This window comes from Pelodiscus sinensis, chromosome 7 (genome assembly GCF_052426305.1).
Source record: "Pelodiscus sinensis isolate ZL-2025 chromosome 7, ASM5242630v1, whole genome shotgun sequence".
In the NCBI taxonomy this organism is placed as follows: Eukaryota; Metazoa; Chordata; order Testudines; family Trionychidae; genus Pelodiscus; species Pelodiscus sinensis.
Genome location: NC_143058.1, coordinates 19,560,336 through 19,587,466, shown reverse-complemented (window position 1 = coordinate 19,587,466; position 27,131 = coordinate 19,560,336). Strand labels below are relative to the sequence as shown.

At 43.3% G+C, this 27,131-nt stretch overlaps 1 protein-coding gene across 1 annotated transcript in view; it reads left to right on the top strand.

Moving 5' to 3' along the window:
• Nucleotides 1–27,131, top strand: part of DARS1 (aspartyl-tRNA synthetase 1) — a 74,663-nt gene that overhangs the window by 7,952 nt on the left and 39,580 nt on the right. The window contains exons 3-4 of the mRNA XM_006117048.3: nucleotides 4,106–4,198; nucleotides 19,399–19,501. Coding sequence (XP_006117110.2) covers nucleotides 4,106–4,198; nucleotides 19,399–19,501 — 196 coding nt within the window. The remainder of the gene's footprint in view (nucleotides 1–4,105; nucleotides 4,199–19,398; nucleotides 19,502–27,131) is intronic.

Sequence of the window (27,131 nt, the reverse complement as noted above, 5' to 3'; positions counted from 1 at the left end):
ACAGAGAACTGCTTGACTCCAGGAGGATCAAACCAAGTGGGATTTCCCCCCTCCCCCCACCTCCCCAAGGCCATGCATATTATAGACAGAACTGTACAGTTACCCTTTTGTTAATGGTTACCTTTTCAGACCAGACCTTGAGGACATTATCATCAGATAGAGCATGGCAACTGAGAGGGGGAAAAAGCAACCAAGAACATATGGTGAAGGATTTGTTGGGTCACTCCTCTGCTCAGTCAGGGTATGTCTACACAGTAGCTTGTACCTCGAAATAAGCTACGCAGTCTGAGTTACGCAAATTGCGTTGCTTATTTCAAAATAGCTAATTTTGAAAATTGGCACTGTCTACACAGCAGTAAATTTCAAAATAAATCGCTATTCAGGCATCTTCCTTAATCCTCATGCAATGAGGTTCATAGGAAGCTGGAATAAGAAGCCCGTTATTTTGAAATAACGGGTTTCTTGTGTGTGTATATATATAGTGCAGAAAACTATTATCCTGGAAGAGTGCCGCTGTGTAGATGTACCCCCAGGGAAGAGAGCAAAGATGAGCTAGGGAGAGGGAGCAAAGAGCACAAATAGGACCAGAAACAAGATAGGGCCAATGAACAGACAGGAGACCACTGAACACATGCTCCAGGTCATGTAGGACTAAAATGACATACTGAGGAGTATAATACTCCTGAACATTAGAGCCCATAACATAAGGCCCTGCCCCAGCCATAACTCTTTTCCCAGCATTGTGCCCCTTTCCCCCACCCCATCATCATGCATGGATGCAAAGATGCAATTCTGCATCCAGCAATCTCTCTTCTTTGAAACGCTTATTGCAGTCCAGTAATGGCTTCTTTCCCCTTGCACTCCACTCCCTATGAACCCGATCATGACAGCTAGACATTAGCACAACTGTGAGGTTTTAAAATATAATAAAAGACAAATGTCATGAATGTTTCCATGAGTTCTTATTTTGTGTTAAACAGCCCACTCTAAATGCTCTGGTCTGAATGCCTTGCTTACACCCCCAACACACACAAATCTCAGGCCTCCTCATTGTCAGAGGTTTCTCAAAGCCTCCCTTATGTTGATGAACAACCTATGTGCTCCTCTGACCGCTCAAGTGTCTTGCTGTTCAAAGTGTGAGTCCAGACCCTGTGCCTCTGTGCTCTGCCTACAGAGGAACAGTTCACCCTTGCTCTCACACAAATTATGTAAGCTGTAGCATGTGGCTGCCACCTTGGGGATCCTCCAAAAGGTCCAGCCTGCCTTAGAGAACACCTTCATCTCCCTTTCAATCTTCCAAAGGCACATTCAACAATCATTCATCAGCAGCTTAGCCTGTTGTTGAGCTGCTCCTTATTGCTGTCCAGGTGCCCTATGTAAGGCTTCATGAGCCAGGGCTGCAAGGGGTGGGCCACATTGCCTAGGACTACTATGGGCATTTCTATGTCCCCTACTGCAAATTTCTAGTCTGGAAAGAGAGTGACGGCATGCAGCTTCCAGTATAGGCCACTGTTTCTGAAGATGTGTGCATCATGCACCTTTTCAGATGGTCACATTTATGTCTATGAAATCTCCCCAGTGATCCACAAGTGCCTGAAGTACCATCGACAAGTATCCCTTACGATTGATGTACTCTGAGGCAAGGTTGAGTGGCACTAAAATGGGGATGTGTTTTCCATCTGTTACCCTGCCCGAATTAGAAAAGTCCTTTTCAGCAAAGCCAGCCTCTGTCATCCACATTTCCCAGAGTTACTGTTCTTCCCACAAAATGTCTTCTATTCCCTGGCATGCTTGCATAAATATTGCCCCAAGGATAGACTTGCCTATTCCAAAGTGATTTGCAACAGAATGGTAGCAATCTGGAGTCGCCAGATTCCACAAAGCAATGACCTCACACTTCTCTATAGAAAGAGCACCTCTCATTTGGGTGTCTTGTGCCACAGGTCAGGGGCCAGTTCAGCACATAACTCCACAAAGGTTGCTTTACATATCTGTAGTCAGGGCTCTTCATCCCACACCCGCATGACAATGCAATCCCTTCACTCCCGGGCTGGTTTCCCTAGCTCAAAAGCAACAATCTAATGAGTATATATCAGATGTGTCGTAACAAAATTGCCGTTCACAAAATCATATAGATTATCCACTAATTCTGTTGAATCTGAATCGGATTCTGATGAATCTGATTAATCAAACTGATAAATCTGAATCTGATGAGTAGTTGTAGTCGTCATTGTCCATTGGTAGGTCCATAATTAAGTATGCTGTAATGTGTGACCTCTTCTGCACAGCGCTCAAAATAAGGGCCAGAAGGCTTGAGTTGGCATGAAATCAGAAAACCCCATGGACGTCTGGAAAGAAAACAGATGGCTGAAGGGATGTTTTTCACATTCCCATGATGCCTAGTGCTATGTTGCACATTCCCGTAGTGCTTAGCATGTGAAGGTGACACGAGGCCCTGTGGGATGCATACCCACGATGCTTCATTCTTTCTGTTGATGAATGATAGAACACCAGAACTGGAAGGGACCTCGAGAGGTCATTGAGTCCAGTCCCTTGCCCTCATGGCAGGACTAAGTACCGTCTAAACCATCCCTGATAGATGTCTATCTTAAATATTTCCAGAGATGGAGACTCCACAACCTCCCTAGGCAACTTATTCCAGTGTTTAACCACCCTGACAGGAAGTTTTTCCTAACATCCAACCTGTGGGATGAAGGAGCTGTATATGTGGTCACAAGTTGTCAACAGTGGGTACCAGAAAAAACAATTTGACAGGTTTTCAGTTTTGGTGACTCCAGTTTGTCAACACCTCTTTCATTGCCAAACCTTGCTAGTGTAGACATGGCCAAAGCCTTACTCCCTTGCCCGGTTCTTCCACAGCACTATATATTTGAATTTATTTAGGCCCCATGAATCAATATTGAGTTATATAAGTTTGGGTTTGCTCTTGTACAATTTCTTATGGATCCATAGGTCTGTAGTGTTTCTGGTTCAGGCTTGTTCTGCAAGTACCCTGCAAAATAATTTACTTCTTTTAAGGGCATATGTCTAAAGGGCTGTAAACATGCCCATCAATAGGGAGGATGGTAAAGGGGGCAATTGCTCCAGGGCCCGGAGTTTCAAAGGGACCTGGAGCTCCCGGCCATTGCTGTCGCCACCACTACAATAGTGACTGGAGTCCTGGGTCGCTTTGAATTGCTGATGGAGCACCGCACCACACGGCTCTGAGGGCTATTGGGATTGGGGGGTGCACCTTGGTCTAGGTAACATTAAGACTACGTCTACACTGGCATGAACTTGCGCAAAAACTCTTTAGCGCAAGAGTTCTTGCGTTAAAGTAGTTGTGCGAGAGAGCGTCTACACTGGCATGTGCTTTTGCGCAAGAGCATGTATGCCAGTATAGACGCTCTCTTGCACAAGGAAGCTCTGATGGCCATTTTAACTATAGGGCTTTCTTGCGCAAGAAATTCATGTTGCCTGTCTACACCGGCCTCTTGCACAAGAATAGTTGCGCAAAAAAGCTTATTCCTGAGCAGGAGCATCATAGTTTTTGTGCAAGAAGCATTAGAACATCAGTTTACTTGCGCAAGAACTGGTGGCCAGTGTACACAGGCAGCAAGTTTTTGCGCAAAAGCGGCTGCAAAATGTAGACACAGCCTAAGGGCTGACTGTCCTCTGCCTCACCCCTTCTGAGGGCACAGAGATATCCCACCATCACCATGCCTGAGGGCCCACCTTGGCTATTAGGTCTACTCGCTGTAAAAACAATTAACAAAATTTAGAAACTGATGTCCAGCATGACTTGCTAACTGCATCACTTCTAATCCCTAACCTCAGACCTTTTGTTCATTGACAATTACAAGTCAAACTATAAACTAGCCTGATCCAATTTAAAGCTAGTTGATCAAAATAATTCATGGACTGTTGTAAATGGGATGAGGTATTTTGAATGCTTTTTAATATCCATATGCTATAAATAACTACTTGTGTTTTTGGTTTTGTTATACAAAGATAAGTACTATAGAGAAGCGTAGCATTTAGAATACAATGACAAACAGTATTTCTTTTAAGGTCAACACCTTAAAATAACTTTCTTTTGATACAGATCGAGTTTTGGTTCGAATAAAAGACTTAACAGTAGAGAAAACTGATGAAGTGGTTTGGATTCGGGGCAGGATTCATACAAGCAGAGCTAAAGGTGAGATGCAGTCAAGTTTTTTCTTGCTTTGTTATTACAATAAACAGTATTTTATATTTTCCTTATACCATGTCCTTCACCAGAAAGAAGCAATGCTATAAGACTTTTACTACTTGCATGTCTCTCACAAGAAAGCGTGAGTTTACCTCCAGAATTTCACTATCCTTTTTCAAAACAATTATTGGCATTTATTTCACAGTTAAATTTTAGTTATTGTAAAAACAATACAATTTAAAGTATGGCAGCTGCCATCTTTCTGCTCTGTGTGATAATTTGAAACAGTAGCAGTCTCTTTCTTTTGGAGAAGAGAAATTCCGAGGTTGTCCTTCATTATACTAGAATCTGTACTGAAATATCACATTTTGCTGTATGTAGCTTTGCTTTTACTAAGTTTATTTCATAGGCAAAAGGTATCCAAGAGTTTTTAAAAAGTCATAATCTTATTTATTCTATATTAGTTGAACTTCAGAGATTTGCTATAATGCATACTTTCATGACTACGTAAGCATTCAGATTTCTAAATAAAACTGAATTGGATTCCAAACAATTGGGCAGATGGAAAATCACTCTGTGCAAGCTAAATCATTAATGTATGGTTTAGTTTGATGCATCTTGTCCTCTAAAGGAATCAAAACAAGGGACAACTTAAAACCATTTTAATTTCACATTTCCAAAATCTGGACACTTCAACTAAAACAAAAAAGAAAAATCACCTTTCTGAACTGAGACAAAGGTAAAGCCTTTTCTAGGTCCTGAATATTATGGGCTGTCACACAAGACTGACAGCCATTTTTTTCTTCCCTGGAACCAGAAGTTCTCCCTTAAGATCCATTTGTAACATGCAAACGGAAATAAGCTTTGACCTGACAACGGTTGGATAGTTAATCTGAATTTTTAAAAAGAGCTCCAAATGTGATCTGGGGCAATTACAGGCTGTAAGCCTAACTTCATTGCTGGGGAAACAAGTTAAAACTGTAGGAACCCCCCCCCCCCAGAATTGTCAGATTAATAGATGAACCTAATTTGTTGGGAAATTCAGCAAAGTTTTTGCGAAGGGAAATCATGTCTCACCAATCTACTAGAATTATTTGAGGGAGTCAAAAAGCATGTGGACAAGAAACATCCAGTGGATAGAGTCTACTTAGATTTTCAAAAAGCCTTTGACAAAGTCTGCCCCAAAGGCTTTCAAACAGTGGTGGGCAACCTGTGGCTGTTGGACCACATGCAGCCCACCCGAGTTTCATCTACAGCCTGTGAACCCTCTTACTGCTCCCTTCCCTATGCACTTCCCTTGCACTGGGGCAGTGGTGCCCTGCGTTTTCTGCTCCTCCACACTCCTAGCACTTTCAGAACATGCAAATTGCTTGATTCGTGCTCTGTCCTTTCTTCTCCCCTCCCTCCATCCCTCCCTCCCCCCTCAAACTTGAATGTTGCAGATCAGTTGATTGTGGTGTTCCGGCTCTGGGAGGGAGGGAGAGGAGAAGGAAGTGTGGGTTCTGGAGCACCAGTGTGCAAGGGGCACGTGGAAGAGGGGGCAGATGGGAGCCATGGGGTCACACAGGGAACGTTAGTGGGCCATCGGCTAATTGCAGCCTGCTGAGATGAAGGAAGGTCACTCGTTTGGCTCACCTGCCATTCCTTGTTGCCCATTCCTGCTTTAAGCAAAATAAGTCATCGTGACGTGATGGGTGCCCCAACTCCACATTGGGCTGCTGAGGGTAGACCAATCATTGTGGGTCCAGGAGACCACACTCTCTTTCCCCTGCTGAACAAGCTCTTGATGGAGAACCTAGTTAACAGGGGGCACTCTAACTCAGTCAGAGCAGGTGTTGGAGGAGGAAGGATGTACTGCCAGTTCCATCAAAAGTAATTGCTACACTCCTGATAGCAGAGACCAGGCAACTTGCTGACTTTGAAGACCACTGTGGAAGCCAAGCTGCCACCACTGAAAAGGCTCCCCCCCCCTCAGCCCAGGGGGAAGTAAATCCTATTGAAAGTTTGCTTATTTTGCCCCACTCTGGGACTGCAGCCTGCTTGCTGCTTTGCCCTGCTCAGGGGGCTAATTTCCCACTTGCTGCTACCATCCCAGTCAGTAGGCTGCAGGACTCAGGTTTGTTTGTTTGCTGCAGATGGGAAGCTGCAGGACCCCAGAATGTTGGTTTGTTTTGTCACCCAGAGCCCATGGACTATTTGTGACCTTGTCAGGGAGTCAGGACACACCTAGCTGAAATCACCTGTCCAACAAAGTATCTCTATGACTGGGTTACATGATGCATGGGACAGGAGGGAAGATTCACCCATGGATGGGTAACTGGTTAAAGGATAGAAAACAAAAGGTAGGAATAAATATTAATTTTTCAGAATGGAGAGAAGTAAATAGTGGTATTCCCTGGTGTCTATACTGGGACTAGTCTATTCAACATATTCATAAATGATCTGGAAAAAGCAGTAAACAGTGAGGTGGCAAAGATTGCAGATACAAAACTATTCAAGATATTAAATCCCAAGCAGTCTGTGAAGAGCTTCAAAGGATCTCACAAACAGCATGACTGGGCAGATAAAATTCAATGTTGATAAATGCAAAGTACAGCCGCTCCCCGACTTACGGCCACCTCCACTTACGACCATCTGCACTTATGACCAAAGCGGTCGTAAATGCGGATCCGACTTACAAACGGCGATCCGCGCTTACGAACAGCGCGGTCGCCATGTAACTCTATGGGATCCAAGTTATGAACAGTTCGAGTTATGGACCAAGTGTTGGTCAGTAACTCAGAGAGTGGCTGTATTGCATGTTGGCAAACATAATCTCAGCTATAGATATAAAATAATGGGGTCTAAATTTGCTGTTACCAATCAAGAGAGAGAGAGGTCTTGGAGTTCTGGTGGATGATTTTTTGAAACCATCCACTGAATGTGCAGTGATAGTCAAAAAAGTGAGCAGAATGTCGGAAATCGTTAAGGAAGGGATAGATACTAAGACAGAAAATATATTTTAAAAGACCTTGAAGCTTTTTTTCGCCACCTACGCCTCCGAGAATATTTCCAAACCACCAATGAACACCAATCTGACGTACCAGATCCCCTCTATCAACACAAAAGGAATAATTCTATATGGACTCCCCTGACGGGCGGAATTACAATCTGGATTTCTATATACAAAGCTTCCGCAACAACGCACAGACTGACATTATTCGCAAACAACAACAAGCGACACACAATCTCAGCCACGCTGAGCAACATGCCGTCCAGAGTCTCAAAAACAACCTGGACATTGTAATCAAACCAGCTGACAAAGGTGGTGCTGTGGTCATTATGAATAAGGCCGACTATAACCAAGAGGCAACCAGACAACTCTCCAACACCACATTTTACAAACCTCTCTCCTCAGATCCTACCTCGGAATACCAAAAGAAATTACTCTGTCTCCTTAAAAGCCTCCCTACAGCTACTCGGGAACAAATCCACATAGAAACACCTTCTGACCCCTGACCAGGATTTTTCTATCCCAAGATCCATAAACCTGGACACCCCGGACGCCCCATCATCTCTGGTATTGGCACACTCACTACTGGTCTATCCAGCTATGTAGACACTCTCCTCAAACCCTACGCAACCAACACCCCCAGCTATCTCTGAGACACTACTGACTTCCTAAGAAAACTACAAAACATCGATAACCTCCCCAATAACACCATCCTTGCCACCATGGATGTAGAAGCACTATACACCAACATCCCACATGAAGACGGATTACAAGCTATTAGAAACACTATCCCAGAGGACACCATTGCCAACCTGATAGCAGACCTATGTAACTTTGTTCTCACCCACAATTATTTCCAGTTTGAGAACAATTTATACCTCCAGATCAGTGGCATAGCCATGGGTACACGCATGGCCCCACAGTATGCTAATATCTTTATGGCTGACCTAGAACAACGTTTCCTCAACTCCCATCCCCTTTTACGCCTTCTCTACTTACGCTACATCGATGACATCTTTATGATCCGGACACATGGCCAAGAAACACTGGAGACATTCAGAGATTTTAACAACCTACACCCCACCATCAATCTCAGCCTGGACCATTCCACTGGAGAGATCCATTTCCTGGACACCACAGTACAAATCAACAATGGAAAATTAGACACCACCCTCTACAGAAAACCACTGACTCCTACAGTTACCTACATGCTTCCAGCTCCCATCCAGCACACACCATACGATCCATCATCTATAGCCAAGCCCTTCGATACAACCGCATCTGCTCTAATCCCACTGACAGAGACCAGAAACTTCAGGATCTCTACCAAGCATTTATAAACCTCAACTACCCACCCGGAGAAATAAAAAAGCAAATTGAAAGAGCCAAACGAATACCTAGAAACAGTCTACTACAAGAAAGACCCAAGAAAACCAACAATAGAACACCACTTGTCATCACCTACAGCTCCCAACTTAAACCTGTCCAACACATTATCAATAAACTACAGCCTATACTGGAACAGGACACTAAACTCCAAGAAGCTCTGGGAGACAGACCCATAGTCTCCTATAGACAACCACCTAACCTCAAGATGATTCTTACCAACCACCACAGGACATACCACACTAATACCAACCCTGGTACTTTCCCTTGCAACAAACCCCGTTGCCAGCTTTGTCCACATATTCACTCTGCTGACACCATTATTGGGCCTAACCAAGTGAGTTATAAGATCAAGAATACATATTCCTGCGCATCCAGAAATATAATCTATGCTATCATGTGCCGAAAGTATCCGTCTGCTATGTACATTGGATAAACGTCTCAGACACTTCGCCAAAGAATCAATGCCCACAAAACAGACATTAGACAGGATCACAAAGAAAAAACAGTTTCTTGCCATTTCAACGAGAAAGGACACTGTCTCAATGACCTAATCACATGCATCCTACTTCAGAAGACATTCAAATCTGCACTTGAAAGGGAATCCTCTGAACTGGCATTCATGCTAAAATTCGACACTCTCCGCAGGGGGCTGAACAAAGACCCCAACTACCTTACCCATTACAAAGATAGCTTCCCCAATTATCACCTCTAATACCCTTAACTCACAGACATCTACCCTTGCCCACCTCTAATATCATTAACTCAGACATTTACCTTCCTTCCCCCTCCCACCCCCCCGCATCCCCCTTCTGTTCTGAAATGTGATTTGTCCTTTTCATATGTGTTCATTTTTTTAAATTGTATCCTTTGGTATATATGGTTGTGACTATTTTCTTCCACTATTTGATCTGAGGAAGTGGGTCTGACCCACGAAAACTCATCATCTAATAAACCATCTTGTTAGTCTTTAAAGTGCTATATAGTCCTGTATTTTGTTTCAGAAAATATATGGCCTCCATAAAAGCACATGGTGTGCCCACATCTTGCATACTGTGTGCAGATGTGTGCTCATTTCAAAAGAGATATATTGGAATTGGGAAAAGGTCCCGAGAAGAGCAACAAAAATGATCAGGGATATGGAACAGCAAACTTCCGAACTATCAGGAAGTTAAACACTGGAATAAATTGCCTAGGGAGATTGTGGAATCTCTATGGCTAGGTCTACACTGCAGTGCTATTCTGGTATCCCGAAATAGCTGTTGCATGTCTTTTGAGTGCGCCTGTTATTTTGAAATGTAACAGGCTTGCTATTCCAACGTCCCTGTAAACCTCATTCCACGAGGAGTAAGGGACGTTTCGGAATAGCGAATTATTTCAAAGTGTGTGCTGTGTAGACAGTGCCAAATTTCAAAATAAGCTACGCAAATTTTGAGCTATGGGTGCAGTGTAGACACACCCCATCACTGGAGATATTTAAGAGCAGGTTAGATAGACATCTGTCAAAGATGACCTACTAGTGAATGGTCCTACCTCTTGGGTTCCTTCCAGTTCTAGTATTCTGTGTATGAAGAGAGATTAATAAGAGTGGGACTTTTCAGGTGGAAAAAGAGATGATTAAGGAGGGATATGGGAGCATTCTATAAAATCATGGCTGGTATGGAAAAGTAAATAAGGAAGTGTTATTTATTCCTTGTAATACAAGAGCTAGAGGTTAACAAATTAAATTAATAGACAGCATGTTTTAAATAAACAAAAGGAAGTATTTTTTCACACAACATACAGTCTTATCTGTGGAACTCCTTGCCAGAGGATGTTGTAAGGGCCAAGTCTATTCTAGGATTCAGAAAAGAACTAGATAAGTTCATTGAGGATAGGTCTATCAATGGCAGTTAGCCAGGCTGGGTAGGGAAGCTGGGAATGGGCAACCAGAGATGATGGATCATTTGATGGATTACCTGTATAGTTCACTGCCTTTGGAGCAACTTGCTGGCATTGGCCACTCTCAAGGACAGGCTATGGGCTGGATGGGTTTTTGGTCTGACCTAGTATGGCCGTTCTTATATTCTCATCATGTGGAATTTTATCAGAAAACAGCACTTGGGAATCAGTTTAAGCAGCTACGACTTACTTGCTGTACATTGGTGTCTTGTGTTGGTATTAAGATTGCAAAGTTTTAAAATATAAGTATAATGTGCTTATTTGTGTTCGTACAAATAAGAACATGAAGTGCTGAACCAAATTTTGAAATAAAACACTGGGAGTCTCTTCCCCCCACTAATATTAATCTATAATGAACAATATCTAAATTTTTATGACCAAGAACTCTCTGTAGAAGTTCTTTCACTACTCCATCAATGTCCTTTTCTTTCATAAGACCTTGTGTTGTCTGGTACTTCTATCATGAGGGGATATGCATTGATTTTCAGTGCCTTTTCTGGAGTTGATGAATGTCACATAAGGTTATATTCTTGCTTTTAGTTAAAGAATAAAAAGTCACATCCATAAATTAAATTCAGGATCCCTTGCATTGGGCTGCTCTGTATTATTTTACCAACATCTTTTAGTTGAGGACTGTAACAGATTTGTCTGGACTGTAACAGTTTCTGATTTGAACATTGATAGTCCTATTATGGGACAGATCTCATTTCCACACTTGAAAGTGAAATTATTTGATACATGAAAAGAATTATAATCCAAAATATTTTTCTTGCCTTTTCTCTTTCTCTTATCTCAGAAAGTATCTAATCTTGACCTAGATATGATCATGGCTCCTCTTTGATATTTTGTTTCACATGGTTTAGTCCTTTAGAAAAAGTTCAGATTATTCTTACTTTCTTTAACTGTACTGTTTTAATCATCCCTAGCAATGAAATTAGTTCAATCACTTTTGACAAAAATATTAGAATAAGTTTGTAATGCAGCTTACCATCGGTCTGTAGTAAATAACTTTTCACTTTTGGTTTTAGTAACAGTGCTATATTTTTGTTTCTAACTTGTGCAAATCGATGTTCTCCTATTAGTTTGCCGTCCTCTCCTGGATTTTACTAGTCTGGTTACTGTCTATTTTGAACTGTGTATATTTATTAAACTCTAAACTAACATTACCCAATGTTTATTGTATTTGACCACTTTCTTTGTTTGCAGCTCCATAGTGATAGATTTATTGTTACTTTTTTTAGTAAAAATTGCAATTCTGGGTCACAGCAACTATGGATATCATACTTCAGCCCCCAGTGATACATGTGGATGAGATTTCCTTGGTGATACCCAAGAAAGGTGGGATACTGCCCACAGGAAATCCTGTGGTGAATGCAGAACGTGATGCTGAACTATAGCCCATTACAGGGAAAGTACATGCTGCAGTGTTTAAAATTGAGAGTGAGGTGAAGCTGATAGTAAAGCTTACATTCCCTCTTCCTCAAAATGTAGATCTATAAATGTGAATAAAGCTGCAGTTTCCATGGGTGGTGCTGAAAACAAGAATAACAGACTTGCCGCATGTCACCTTCATCCATTGGTCCATCAGTCCTCTCAGAGAGGGCGCCAATCACATGTTGTTTTAGCCAGTCCTTCAGCCACCACTGGCCAGACTGTCATTGGCACCAGACATCTGATCAACTTAGCACATTGCAGCCCAGAATTCTGAGCTCATTTGTGAATTTAGGTCAGGAGCGAGCAATAAAATGGCAGTGGTTCACTACGGTTAGCCCTTGATGGGCTGCTGCTGCTGCTATATTTACCTGCACCTCCGCATGTACAGACAATCATAGCTTTCATTGGCTGGGAATGACAATCTGCGGCCAATGGGAGTTGTGATCCCATGTACTTGTGGATGCACAGGTAAATATAGAGGCCCACCAGGGGCTAACTCCGGCAGATTGGATCATGCCGTGCCCACAGGCCAGTATTTGACCACCCCTTCTTTAGATGCTCTTTATGAGAAACAGTGTGTTAAAGCCACAATTAACTGATAGTAAAATGTATTAATTTAGTTTGTTGGGGTGTCAAACTTTAAAAAAGGTGGGGGAGTGTAACCAGGTTAATGGGCCTCATGACAAATGGAACTAACTTTGTTGCAGGGTAGATAAGAGATGAGGAAGACTGCAGTGTACTCACCATGTCAAGGATATTGAACCTTGTGATGCAGAGAGCTGTGGAGTATGGAAGGCTGACTATGCCTATTGCTGAGGGGTTGAGAGGGCGATCTCTCCAGGGCCGTCCCTACCCATATGCAAAACATGCAGCCTCTTGGGGCACTACAAAATGTGGGGCACCAGATTGCACCAAATTTTATAGTGCCCTGTGCAGTTAGGTGCTGTGTATGGGCTGCAGTGGCTCCTAGACCCGTTCCCCGAATGGACCCCTCTCCCCCCTCCCACCTGTGGGCTGCACCAGCCCCTGCTCACCAGGTACGTGTGCAGGCTGGAGGACTCAGGAGGAACAGTGGGCATCTGTGCAGACATCAGCTGGAGAAAAGTGGCAGTTTCTACTTCAGAGCGCTGTTTCTCTGTGGCCAGCGCACAACTGCCTGCTGCACCTCCTGAGTTCTCTGGCCATAGCTCTGCCTCCCCAGTTCTTGCCTTCTGCAAAGCGGCTGCTTGTCCTGCGGTGGGGGAGGTATGTGCTGGTGCTGAGCTGCATAAGGTATCAATATTGGTAGGGATGGCACAGGACAACTCTGCCTAAGGAAATGTGAGAGAGCTTCTGACCTCCCTCTTCCCCCGCCACCTGAGGAGTTGCCTGTTCTGCTGTCAAATGGGTTTTCTAACTACTCTTGGAGAGAGCAGCTGAACTTAGAAACACCAAGGATTTTTTTCTATTGTAAGATGTATTATTACTTCCTGAAAGGATTAGCCCCCCTAGAATTCACATCCTCCTCACCTTGCTGAAATCAGGTACCATCAGGCTTGCAACAACTCCTTCAGATATGTGAGTTCCTTCATTCTACAGAGCCTACTAGTGTGGAATAAACTGGACCAATGAACTGAGGAAAATATGCACTGTGTCGTGGTGTTCTTTGTGGATTGTATGGTATTACTGATGTATGCATTCCAAATCAGTCTTCTCCTTCCCTTTATATGCTTCCTTTATTTCCCCTTGATTGTTGATTTATCCATTATGGAGGTGTCAAAATAGTGTATTCACCAGGTATCAGGTTAGTTCTAGGGTTAGGTACCATGTTGGAGATAGTTGAAACAATAGAGGAAGATAAGGTAGGTCCTTGACTACCATAAACAGGTGAAGGCACCACCAGCTATTACCTAAGAATCCAGGCAGTTGAGATCCATAGTAGCTAATGCAGAAAGACACCAGTAAGGATTCCTATAGTTGGTTAGCTGCCCTTGGTATAGAGCAGTGTTTCCCAATTGGTGCTCCGGGGAACCCTAGGAAACCCTAAGCAAAACTAGGGGTTCCACGAGGAGCGGGCATTCCCCCGTCCCCTCTGAAAGAGAGAGAGCCGGCTAGACAGCAGGGGCATGGGCAGCGAGTTGTATGGGCTCGTGGTGCCCATGCTCCACCAAGATTTGGAACTGGAGCGGGCCCTGGCCCCCCCGCGCGTCCTCCCACCCTGGCCCCAGAGCATCTCTTCCCCAGCCCCGTCCCCGTCCCTGCCGTGCGCTGCTTTCACTGAGCTCCCCCTTGCTGGCTGCTGCTGCCCTGCACAGTGTGATCAGACCGGTAGGTGGGGAGACGCCCGGGCATTATGTAACGTCACGGCCTGGGATTTTAAAACTGCTGGGCACTGCGTTGCACCGTGTGGCTGAGTTGTGGGTTCGGAGTCCAGGGACGGAGCACAGACTCCAGTCCCAAAAAAGTGGAAGGCTGAAGGTAGGGGAAGGGGAAGTGCTGGGAGAGGAAGGGGCTTGTGTGAAGGGGAAGGGCTGAGAGAGGAAGGGGCTTGTGTGGAGGCAGAGGGGAGAGAGGGAAGAGAGGGGAAGACACCAAAAGGACAGGGTAGAGGAGAGACAAATGCCAGGGGGGCAAGTGCAGACAATAAGGGAAAAGACAGGAGGGGAGGGGGACAGGGTGATGCTGGGAGGGGAGAGGGTAAGGGTATAAGGGGCTAGAGCAGGGAGGGGGAGGTGCTGGGGAGAAGGCTTGAAAGAAGGGGTGGGCATGAGGAAGGCCATGTGTGAGGGCACAGGGGCATAAGGGGAACGGGGGCAGAGGGTGGTGACGGGGTGGGCATCAGGGATAAAAGAGGACAAAGGAGGTAGGGGCAGTGAGGGAAGGGGGAGGCAACAGGAGGGTGCAGGAATAAGAAAAGGTGCAAGTGCCAGGGGATTCTGGTGGTGAAGCAGAAGGGCAGACACCTGCAGGGGAGGGACCACCACCAGAGGAGAGAGGCAGGGCAGATTTGTAGAGGGAGGAGTTAGAAGAGGGGATGAGGAGGGGTAGCTCACATGATCAGAGTGGGGCTACTGGAGGAATAGGCACAGGGAGGAGAGAAGGGCTGGTGGAGGGGGGGCAGGTTGCAGAAGGGCAGAGGGCAGGGAGAAGGGCAGGAGTCAGGACAGCAGAGGAGGGTGAGGAGTTGGGAGGCAGCAGGCACCAGGGGAGCTGATGGAGCAAGGGGAGGAGACATGGCAGCAGAGAGAAAAGGTAAAGGTTTAAAAATATTTATTAATAACTTGGGTACCACAGTGGCACATCCAAACAAGCCACATGAACTCAGTACTGGTGCACAACACAAAATTCATTTTGTTCATGCGAGGAAACTCTTAGGCTATGTCTACACTGGCGGTTCCTTGCGCAAGAACATCTTGCGCAGAGTTCTTGTGCAAGAACATGTCCACACTGCCATGTGCGAGCTGTGCTTTTGCACAAGAGCATCTCTCGGGCAAGAGAGCGTCCACATTGCCATAAAGTGCCGATGGCCATTTTAGCCATAGGGCTTTCTTGAGCAAGAAATTCATGTTGGCTGTTTACAGTGGCCCCTTGCACAAGAACAGTTGCACAAAAGGGCTTATTCCTGAGCAGGAGCATCATAGTTCTTGCGCAAGAAGCCCTGATTTCATACATGAGAATGTCAGTGTACTTGCGCAAGAACACACAGCCAGTGTAGACAGGAAGCAAGTTTTTGCGAAAGAGCGGACGCTTTGGCGCAAGATCGTGTCAGAGTAGACACAGCCAAGGGGAGGAAGGGAGGTAGGCAAGTGCAGGGAATCAGTGCTGGCTCAGCATGTCTGCATGGTTTGGGGGAAGGTGCAGGGAAATTGAGCTCAGCTGGATTGCAGAGTGGGGAGGTCCGGGAAGCTGGCCTGGGCTGGGGTGGGGGTGGGGGGGTGTGGAGCTCATAGCTCAGTTTGGCTGCAGGAGGAGGGAGGTGCTGGGAACTGGGGCTAGACTCAAGAGGGAGGGAGGGGGAGGGAAGCGGCGCTTGGCTCAGCAGTTTTGCGGGGCTTGAGGGAGGTGCAGGGAAATGGGGCTCAGAAGTCCTGTGGGGGAGGCATGCAGGGAACCAGTGCAGGACTCAGCTGGGCTGAGGTGGATGCGGGAGGGCATACAGAACAGACGAGTAGCTCAGCTGGGCTATGAGGGGCTTCAGGGAACTGGTGCGGCACTCCCTTGGATTGTGGGGGATGGTTTTGGGGGAGGTGCAGGGAACCAGCAGGGGTGGGCAGCTCAGTTGGGATGCAGGGGATAGAGGTGCAGAAAAGCCTAGTGGGGGGGGGGGGGAATAGGAGCCCTGAAATGACCTCCCTTAGTCCAAAAATCCCTCATCTGGGACCAGTCAGGTCTAGAGGGTGCCAGATCAGAGAGGTCCAACTCCTACCCAAGTCCTCTCCTTGCACCCTCCCTCGTAGCCAGACACCCTACCCCCAATCTACTCCTGCTCTCTCCCCCTGGCCAGACACCCTACATCCAGCCTGCTTCTGCCCCCTACTTACCACCCAGACCTTGCCCTCTTCTGCCCCCCACTTCCCTCCCAGATCCTGCACCCCATCCCTATCCCTCTCCTTGCAACCCTGCCATCCACCCTAGTCCCTAGCACCACCCTGTCCCTGGCCCCAGCACCCTGCCTCACACCCCAGGACTCAGCACCACGCTGGCCCTGGCCCCAGCACCCTGCCATCCATGCTAGCACCCAGCAGCACCCTGTTCCTTGTCCTAGCACCCTGCCAGTCACCCTAGTGCCCAGCAGGACCATGTCCCTGACCCCAGCAGCCCGCCACCTGCCTGCCCCAGCACCTTGCCCTAGCACCCCACCACCTGAGCCAGCATTCTTCCACCCAGCAGTACCCTCTCCCCAGCCCCAGCACCCACTTTCACTCTGTCCCCTGCTCCCACCAGCACATTTGGGACCAAATTAGTGAGGCTTGGGGGTCTTTGGAGGGTTGTTGGGTTTTTTTTGCATCTCACTTGTGTGGCCCCAACTGACTTTTCTGTGGGTCAATGACCCTTGACTCAAAACAGGTTCCTCACCCCTCTCATAAATAGAGACAATGCTAAAACTTTTTGAGTTTGACGTAATATTTTATTTAAAAATGAAACCTGGCCAACAAACCCCCAACTGGGGCTAAACCCCCATCTCACTGCAGCATCATAACATTCCTGCACCACCTGATCCCAAATCTGCGCCTATCATACACTGGAACCCCTTGTCCTGAGCCTCTCACATCCCCAAACTCCTGCATCCCCACATCCTCAGTCTTCTGCCACAACACTCTTGTACCATCTACACATCACAAATCTGTCCTGAGCCCATCATACTCACAACTTTCTTGCCCTGAGCCCCTCACATATCCAGCCCAAACTCCTGCACCCTCACATCCACAAGCCCATGGCTTGCTCAGCACCCTAACCTTCCACCTGAGCCCAACACTCCCAAGCCTGGAGCCCCCTCCCCAAGCCAGCATCCCCTTCTCCTGCATCCAAATTCCCTCCCAGAACTTGTGCTTCTCACCCCTTCCCACACCCAAATCCCTCATTCCCACCCCACACATCCTGTCTCAACCTAGTGAGAGTGTATAAGAGCTGTACTGGTGGGGATTTTCATGAATTGGTGGGTCCCTCCCCCCCTCCTTTTTTTTTTTTTTTTTTTTTTTTTGCTTGACAAACCTTGGGGTTCCTTGAAATTCTGAAAATGGTTCCTTGGCCAAATAAAATTGGGAAACACTGGTGTAGAGCAATTCATAGAACCCTCTTATGGATAGACAGCATGGCTGTGTCTACACTGGCCCCTTCTTCAGAAGAGGCATGCTAATTTCTAACTTTGGAATAGGGAAATCTGCGGGGGATTTAAATATCCCCCGCGGGATTTAAATAAACATGGCCGCCACTTTTTTTCCGGCTTGGGGAAAAGCCAGAAAAGAGCGTCCAGACTGGCGCGATCCTCCGGAATAAAGACCTTTTCCGGAGGATCTCTTATTCCATACCTGAAGTAGGAATAAGAGATCCTCCGGAAAAGGGCTTTATTCCGGAGGATCGCGCCAGTCTGGACGCTCTTTTCCGGCTTTTCCCCAAGCCGGAAAAAAAGCGGCGGCCATGTTTATTTAAATCCCGTGGGGGATATTTAAATCCCCCGCGGATTTCCCTATTCCAAAGTTAGAAATTAGCATGCCTCTTCTGAAGAAGGGGCCAGTCTAGACGTAGCCCATGTGTTGACTTTAGTATTCTGCAATGTAGGTAACCAACAAACTGGAAAACAACCATTTTTAGTGAAACATCTGGCTTTTAGCAGATGCGTTCAAAAGTTTAATGAAAATATTGCTGTATCATTATGAGTCAGAGCCCAGTATTAAAAAGATGTTTACGCATCTTGTCAAAGGATGTTAAAACAATTAATGTATGTTATTAACACTCCTTGTGTCTGAAGAAAATGCAATTAAAATCCTTTGTTTCAATTTAAATTAAGTAAATTTTCATTAGAAGTATGAAGGGAAATGCCAAGTTCTTGTAACTGTTTATTAAATAGGTTTGACTGGGTTTAACTTCACTGAGTCAGAAAGACTCACTTCACAAATCAACTGACTGCATTGTTATACTCTCTGAAAACTATTTTTGTCTTGCTATTTATTCCCTAAAATCCAGGTTTTTAACTGTTTAAGGTCTTGTCCTCCAGAATCAGCATTCTTTCAAATTTTTGTGTGTATGCACTGATGTTTAGTCCATCTGATATAAAGGCAAGACTTTTTTGCTCTCCATTATTGTCAGAAAGGCCTTTCACTTTATTTATTCTTTAATTTTGGCAGTGACTGAATAACTTTAGGATGGAGGGAGGAGGTAGAGAAATTGTTTGATTTATTCTGAAGTGATATAGGTTAGCGAAGGCTCCTGGTTTAACTGCAGTTATAAAGTAAAACCTTGGGGGATAAAAGTGGAAGAAACTTTAGGAAAAGTAAAGCTTATAAATAAACTTACAGCATTTAAATATAATTAAGATTCAGAAGCAGTGTTAAAAGACAGCTACCATTATAACAGCAGGGCCATCCTCACTAAGAAATTGTGAGGAGTCAGAAATGTAAAGGGTAATTTTATAAAAAATCAATGAATACTGATAGACACTGTAGTTGTTTATGCAATCCCATTCTGATCTCTGATTTGTAGTTTTCAGTCCTAGCTTTCTGTCTTGTATGAATATCAGCGATTTTACTCGAGTTGCTTTAAAACAGGTTTTATGTTTTATAGAAAAAGCAGGCTTTTTCATACATTGGGGATAAATAAGATCATTCTGGCTTATATTCAGTGTTGAATGCATGTGCATATATATACTTTGTTTTGTGTGTGTTAAATCTCAGGCTTAATTTTAAAGTAGTGAAACATTTCTCAATTAACAAAGATCGTGAGTAACTTGTCCTTAATACACCTGCATTTTTTTCAGGAAAGCAGTGTTTTTTGGTCTTACGTCAGCAGCAGTTTAATGTTCAGGCTCTTGTGGCTGTGGGAGACCATGCAAGCAAGCAGATGGTAAAGTTTGCTGCCAAGTAAGTAAGCAATTATATCCTGTTGTCAAAGTAAACAATGGTGGGAACCACGACTCCAAGGGGTTGGGACCATTTTCACACATTAACATCAATGCTTCATTTGTTTTAAAATGTAGTTATTTAAATTGTCAGTTCACTATTGCATTGAATACATTACACTTACAAAAGATAAAATAGAACAGAGCCTTGAAATTCATTCTGAACTGCTGAAGCAGCATTCTTTCTCCACAGACAACCTACGTTTACTTCCAAGCTGTCTAACAAAAAGCTTGGCAGGCTTAGCATAGTGGGTCATTTTTTATTTGGTGGGGGAGGGCAGGGATGTGTGTACATGCTCAGGCTTTATTTTCCTTAAGTAGCAGATCTACAGCCTAGTAGAATGTTTTTAACAAGAATAAATATAAGTTCTGAACTACATTTTATTTGGAAGAAAATCTACATTGAAAATTGATTACTCAGTGTGAGAAAGTAGAGAGGTGCTTTTAAGAATCTAATTGGTCTAATTTACTTTTTTATTGTTGTCCCTTTCAAGCTGTGCTCTCCCTTTTTGGTAATAATTAGGTTTGTTCCCAATTAACAAGAACATTATAGCTATTTACATGTAGTTTGTATTATTCTTAAGGCTAAAATGATGAATGTGAGTTAAAGAGCTCTCTTCTCCTTGCCTTCCTTTCTTAATTAAGCTTTACTAGATTTTCAAGTTTTGGGTCATCCGTCGAAAAGGTGATTTTATAGTGGAACTTTTCCAACTTACAAATCTTTTAGCTGAATGCACACAAGTTAAGATACAGAACCAATCAATAATCTGTTTAGCATGTGACATTTGAGATGCTGCTGTTCAGTTCTTGGCAGTACTCCTATGACTGGGAATGTAGCTCCCAGTAATTAGCTGTAAGAGTTGAAAGCCTTTGATGTGTTAGGAAAAGAGGGGGGAGTTAGAAGGTTAGAATGGTGCTCTTGGTGGTTAGATGCAAGACAGTGGGAAAATAGAACCAGCAGTGTTTGTTGGTTGGCAACACTTAGAGTTGGCACTACCAGCAGGAGACATAATGTTTACAGGTGTTGAGGAGCCAAAGTGAAGTGTTCTGTATTCCATGTGACAGCCTGTGTTTAGTTTCTTCTCAGCACATAATGGATACTTTGAAAGAAAAAAGGCTTTCTCTCCTGCTATGCTGTCTGTATGATCATCTCCTTCCTTTGTGCCAATGAGTCCTGAATAAATCCTTCTGAACAAGGCTGGATGCCAAGGCTAGTTTTGCATCTTCAGCTCTTGTTTCCTGCATCTCCTGTTGGATGTCCTGCTCTTATCTCATATTCAGTATTTGTAAAGCTAAATTTCTTATTTTCCTCCCAATTCATCTCTTCCATCTTTCCTTTCCAATCACCATTGATACAGCTCCACTATTCTTTCCAATTGCCCATGTTCAGAATTCATTGTTGTTTTTTAATTTTTCCATCCATCCTCCCCATGTGCATTCTCGTGCTAAATCCTGATGCTTTCTTCCTCCTCTTTGCACTGTCTGAATTTTAGTCTCTGTCCCTACATTTGAAACCATTTTCCTGCGCCCAGGCAGTCAGTTGTTTTGATTGATGTAACTTTCTTATTGCTCTCCTTTCATTTCCTTAATCCCTCACTCCCTTCCCATCTTTTACCAGATGAAATTCAAGTACCTTGTCCTCACCTTCAAGGTCATACATAATCTCATCCCCATCGCTTTATTAATTTCTACCGATGCTCTACCTGCTCCTTCTTGCTTATTGTCTTGTATTTTTCTTCCTTCATACTGCTTCCTGTGCTTCAAAGAGTCTGCTATTTCCTCTCCATGAATCTCAGTCCTCATTTCCACTACCAATCTTCTTGCAAGTCCTGCTAAACTCATTGCAGGAATCCTTCATAACTTGCCCTCCTCCCAATAATTCCTTTTTATATTACCTTACTTTGTCTGTTGCCTTCATTGTCTTGTGCTAACTAATATTGTTTTGGGACAGAGACCATTCTGTTTTGCAAATGTAATGTTATGAATAAATTATTAATAATCAGGTTGCTTGCCTACCTTTCTTGATGGCTTTTTCTGTCTATTCAGTTTGTCTCTTTCTACCCAAATAAGTAATGAGGATCTTTTACCTCATAAAATATTTAAGATTTAAATTTAATTTTTCTCCCTTGGCAGCATATAGACCTCAGTTCATGTAGTGCTTTCACATATATGAAAGAAAACCATGATTCAGAGTTGCCTGCAAACTGTTGTATCATTTTTTATTTTTCCTTCTATTCCTTCCCTCATATGTGTATTCTTGTGCTAAATCCTGATACTTCTTTCTTTTTCACACTGTCTGCATCTTACTCACGATCCCTACATTTGAAATAGGGATGTAAGCAACTAATCGACTATCCGATAAGCAAAAGCTTATCTGACCAACATAAGTGTCACCAACAAAAACACTGTTTTAAATATCTGCTGACACGATACATTTGTGATTTTACAAAAAGAACCTAAGATAATCTAATAGCAGACTGATAAGATTCTTGCAAAAATTCTCACAAGCAGTAAACATACTGGTTCCTCTTTTTAGTATTGGTATGAAAAATGAAAACTTTCATAATCTGCTGTGGTCTAAGAAACATGTTGTTAATGTATGCATTAACTTTGTTTAGAGAAAGAAAGTGCTTCTAATCTCCATTTAAAAAAAAAAAGATTAAAAACCTGTAAATTGAGCTATGATGCACTTCTGCTTTTATTTCTTTTTTTAAAATAAACAAACTGCTGAAATCAGCGTAGTTCCCATAAAAAATGCTGGGTTAACTGCCCGTCCAATGAGTGCACTGTCATGAGCAGTGTCAGTTCAAGATTCCCCTAATTTCCCCACCAAAAAGCCTCTGCCCATTTCTGGAGTGGACCCTTTGTAGGAGTAAAGATGGTACTTGTTTCTTTATCACTTTGATTAGAAGCCTCTACTGAGACTGCCCAAAAACGTTTTAACCAGTGCAGTTAGTAGTAATGTGTTGAATTTTATAGTCAAAATGTTTTGCAAATTATTTTTCCCAAAAGATAAAGGGTATAGGTTGTGCAAGCACTTTTTTTTTTAATCCTTTGCTGGGATTTTCCCTACTTCTCATTTTGAACCACAGCCATGAGTCCATGTGGTCTGGAAGGTTTTTTTTTGTTTTTTGTTTTAATTATTTTTTTAAAGGACTCAAGTTCTAGTTTTAAAATGAGCTACTAACATGATGTAAGCTTAGTCAAGTAACTTGGCCTCCCCTTGTTTCTGTCAACCAGCCAGAAATATATGGGGCCTTTTTTTAGAAAAAAATCTTGCTAGGGATTAAATGATGCAGATAAACTGAGTTTAGCTGGGTAAAATATTCACATGCATTCAAAATGGAATTAGAATAGTATTACATCATTCATTCTAAGACTATTATAGTGGAAAGGTCTCTTCTTCAGCATTGCTCTTATGTATGTCCATCATAATGAAAAGGTTGCATACTTTGCTGTATTGAAATGATTTAACGAGAGTATAAAACCATTGGTTTTTCCCCCTGACTTTATCAGCACGATTGAAACAGCTGGTACAGTAATCCTCAGTGGCATTAAAGGTTGTGTATCAGTATTGTCACTACTGCCTTATCAAAAATGAAGTATTGACTCCAATTCCAGAGAAGTTAGTTATATTTAGTTACTGTAAATTACAGTTTAGTATTATAGTACGGCATCAAGAACCACTATTGTTAAGGCTTCATAAGAATTTCCATACTTAATACTATGTTCAGCCATTTGTAATTTTGCTGAAAATTTCCAGAGTTAGCAGTGTGTTCAAGGAAATAACTCAGGAATGGTTTTCCTCATTGCCCGAATTGTATCAAAGGCGATAACTGAAATGAAAAGATACAGTATGTGGATGCTAATAAAATAAATAGCTTAGAGAAAAGAATCCATAATTGAAAATATTAATTCATTAAAATTAGTTGGGATCATTATGACAATGAAATTTGTTGAAGCAAAAAGAATGAAAAAAATATTATTTAAGTTTGTATATCCATTTGAAGAAAAAAACCTGTATATTCCTATTTCATTATTCAAATAAAGATGGCAATAGGAATAAAACATACATAGTTAATGTTGGCATGCAACTTCAGCGTTGCCACTTTTTTATTTTAGAATGCCCCTAAAATTAAAACCTTAACTATAGTGTAGTTCTTCATTATGGGAATACTTCATACATCTTTCCAGGAGGCTGATACTAACAAAGTAATGTAGTACATATTGTATGAGTTAAAAATTATCTCTGACCAGCATGTTGCATGAGACGGTTGATCAAAACAACAGCTAATAGAAAGTGATTCACTGCAAAGTGACTATTGTGGGTTTTGCTTGCCATATGAAGCTATTGGTGAAAGAAGATGTCTCACACAGACTACTATAATGCAATCATGTGGTTAAAACAGAAAGTATAGCTTAATAAACATACAGATAACAAAAAGAGACCTAAGACATTTAGTGGCCATTTTAGTAATTAAACTTTCTGTCAGTTTTTAGGAAAGGAAAGTACAGCATAGAATTGTGGTTCTCAACCACGGATATGCAGAGGTCTTCCTATTTGCCTTGCTTTACAAAAGGCTAGGTAAAAAGGAATAGGGATTCATGCAATGACTTGTTTATACTGCTGTGTACACTATACACTGAAATGTAAGTACAGATTGGACCTCCTTGGTCTGGCAACCTCAGGACCTGACCGGTTTCAAACAAGAGAGTTTTCCAGACCAGGAGAAGTCAATTCTAGTCCCTCTGCTGGCAGAATCCAGGCTCTCCTGGGGTCTGTCAACAGAGCCGGCCAGGCTCTCCTCCTGGTTACTGGGCTCTACTGCCTGCCCCAGCCACCAGCTTGACTCCTTCAGCTTAAAATCATCATCCTTTTCCCTTTCTAAGGTTCTTGACCACTGTCTAAATCACTCACTTTTCTTTTTGGTGCCATAATTAAGGTTAGGTGTTACTTTAGCGATTGTAATTTTTTTTTTACTAGACTGTACAGAGAAGGTGCCAGCATGTTGCATTATGTGCTTGGGCCAGTGTGGCGCAGTGTACTGTGACTAGGTGAAACTGTGAGCAGCGAAACTGCAAATGGCGAGGTCTTGCTGTATTTGTAAATGAAAGACTGAGCAGGAGAAACTCCATTAAGCTTGGTGAATGTGGAGCCTCTGTGTTCACACCCGGTTAATTGCACAACTGTTTGGTTATAGCATAGCTGCTAAAGCAGAAGGAGAATGTAAGATTGACAGACTTAATGGCTTTAAAGTAATAGAGCTTTTAAAGTGGCACCAGACTAAGGAGCTTGACTGCACTTTAGTAACTAGCCATTTGTTCACAGCAAGGAACCTGCAGACTTTAGCAGTGGAGAATTTGTAAGCTGTGCTAGGTAAATAGCTAAAAACCACGGTATTGCTAAAAAAAACTATTACATACTGTAACATATTCTATAAATATTTTCCTTCATACCTATATTTAGATATTGTTGTTAATACAAAAGATGGAATATAGAGGATGTACAGTGTGTTTAGTAAACATCACTTTTGGAGATTACTATCTCTTAAATACTGAAGTTTGCTAGCTGAGTGGTACATCAGTGCTAAGTACTTTTCATTCAGATTATATACTGCGATGTTAAGTGAGACTCAATTAGTACCCTAGGTTGAGGAGATAATTTAGTGTACATACAGAAATCCATGTATATGCCTATTGATTTAATTTCAATAAAGAATAATTGGAATTATTGTACATTTGCTAAGGCTTTGTCTATACTCTCACTTCTGTCAGCAGAACTTGTGTGTGTTAGAGGTGTGAAAAAATCACACCTCTAACCAAGATAAGTGTCACCAACAAAAACAGGGTTGGGGACAGTGTCAGTGGGAGAGTGTGTCTCTCAATCCTAGCTACAGCCAAATCATAGGGGATGGTTTAATTATACTAACAGAAGAGCTTTCTCCTGCCAGCATGGAGCAGTTTCATAGCAGTGCAGAGTGGCAGTGGGCTCCTCGGGAGTGGGGCTGGAGCGCAATGGCTGCCGGCCCTACCCATGGGGACTAGTTGAGTCACTGATAAGAATTCATGAGGTTAATCTATATTTAACATCCCTATTGTAATGTAGACATAGTCTAATTTGCTTCTGGTTCTTGAGGGAAATGCAAGGAATAAGGGTTTGCACAGGATCTCCCCCATGGGGAGAGAATGGGGGCCCTGGGATGCAGAAGGAAGTTCACACCAAGACCCTGGTCTGGATAAGTGAGTTTGGAAGCAGGTGACATTGGGGCACACAGAACCCTTGGCAGGGGCGGAGTATTGGAGGATTCTGGTATGGGGTGGGAACACAGAGTCTCTGGCTTGAAAAGAATGGAGGACATAGGTGGGAAAGAGGGGAATGGAGTTCAACTAGATATAGTAATATGGTGGGGGGAGGAGATGGTGGACCATGTTAACGGGAATAGGAGAGACTAGGAGCCAGAAAGAGACACCCCCATGAAAGTTGTAGGGAGTACCTGAAAAAGAAGAGGATAATATGCACAGACCCTGTGGATAGGGAGTGAGAGGAGATCCAGAGAGTGTGCATTGAACCCAGTCTACACAAGCCAGAAGTGTTTGACCTTTTAGCAAACAGTATTTAGCATAAGTGGATCAACTGGACAGCTATGCTTAGCCAGGGGTGGGGAATTTTTTTTCAGTTGGAGGCCACACACCAGTGAGAAGTAGGGGGAAAAAGCCACTAACATGGCTCCCAACAAGCAGCAAACAAACAAAAACAAACCATCTCACTGACCTGGCTCAGGGGCTGCCGGCACTCATGCTAAAGCCACTGGAGGCTTACCACAGGCCAGATGGGCCTACAGGCTGTAGGTTCCCCACCCCTGACTTAGACCATTGGTCCACAGGGACCCATACTTGGGATCAACTGTTTGTAATCTTCCCTTGAGTTCTTTGACATATTAATTCCAACTATACAAACAAAATTGAAGATTTTAAATTAGTTATTACCACTCAAAAAAGATCTTGGAATCATTTCTGAAAACATCTGCTCAGTGTGCAACAGCAGTCAAGAAAAGCTAACAGACTGTTAGGGACCATTAGGAAGGGGATAAATAAGAAGACAGAATATACCATAATGCCACTCTAACAACAGCTCAGCTGCTCAGAGGCACACTACCCTCTGAAGGGTTAACCCAAAATTATACCATCTTGCACAGCACTGAGATCTGTACTGTGTAAGCCTGTGAAATTCACCCCCTCGCTCAGTGTAGAGGAGGGAATACACAACAGCTTTTTGCCCCATGTTATGATTTCCACACACTGGGTTTACACCAAACAAAAGCAAGTTTATTAACTATATATGATAGATTTTAAGTGATTATAAGGGATAACAACCAGATCAAAGCAGCATATAAACAAAAATGCAACCTTTTCGAGGGGCTAGTTATACTTGCTTGCAGTTAAAACCCTAGATGTTTCTTTCTCAATCTAAAGATCTCTCTAGCCTGGGTTCTGCACTTCTCTCCCCCACTGTACCTCCCCAACCATTTCAGTCCTTGTTCCTCAGATATTTCCAGGAGCCTCTTTGGGCAGGGACTCAATGAAGAACCACA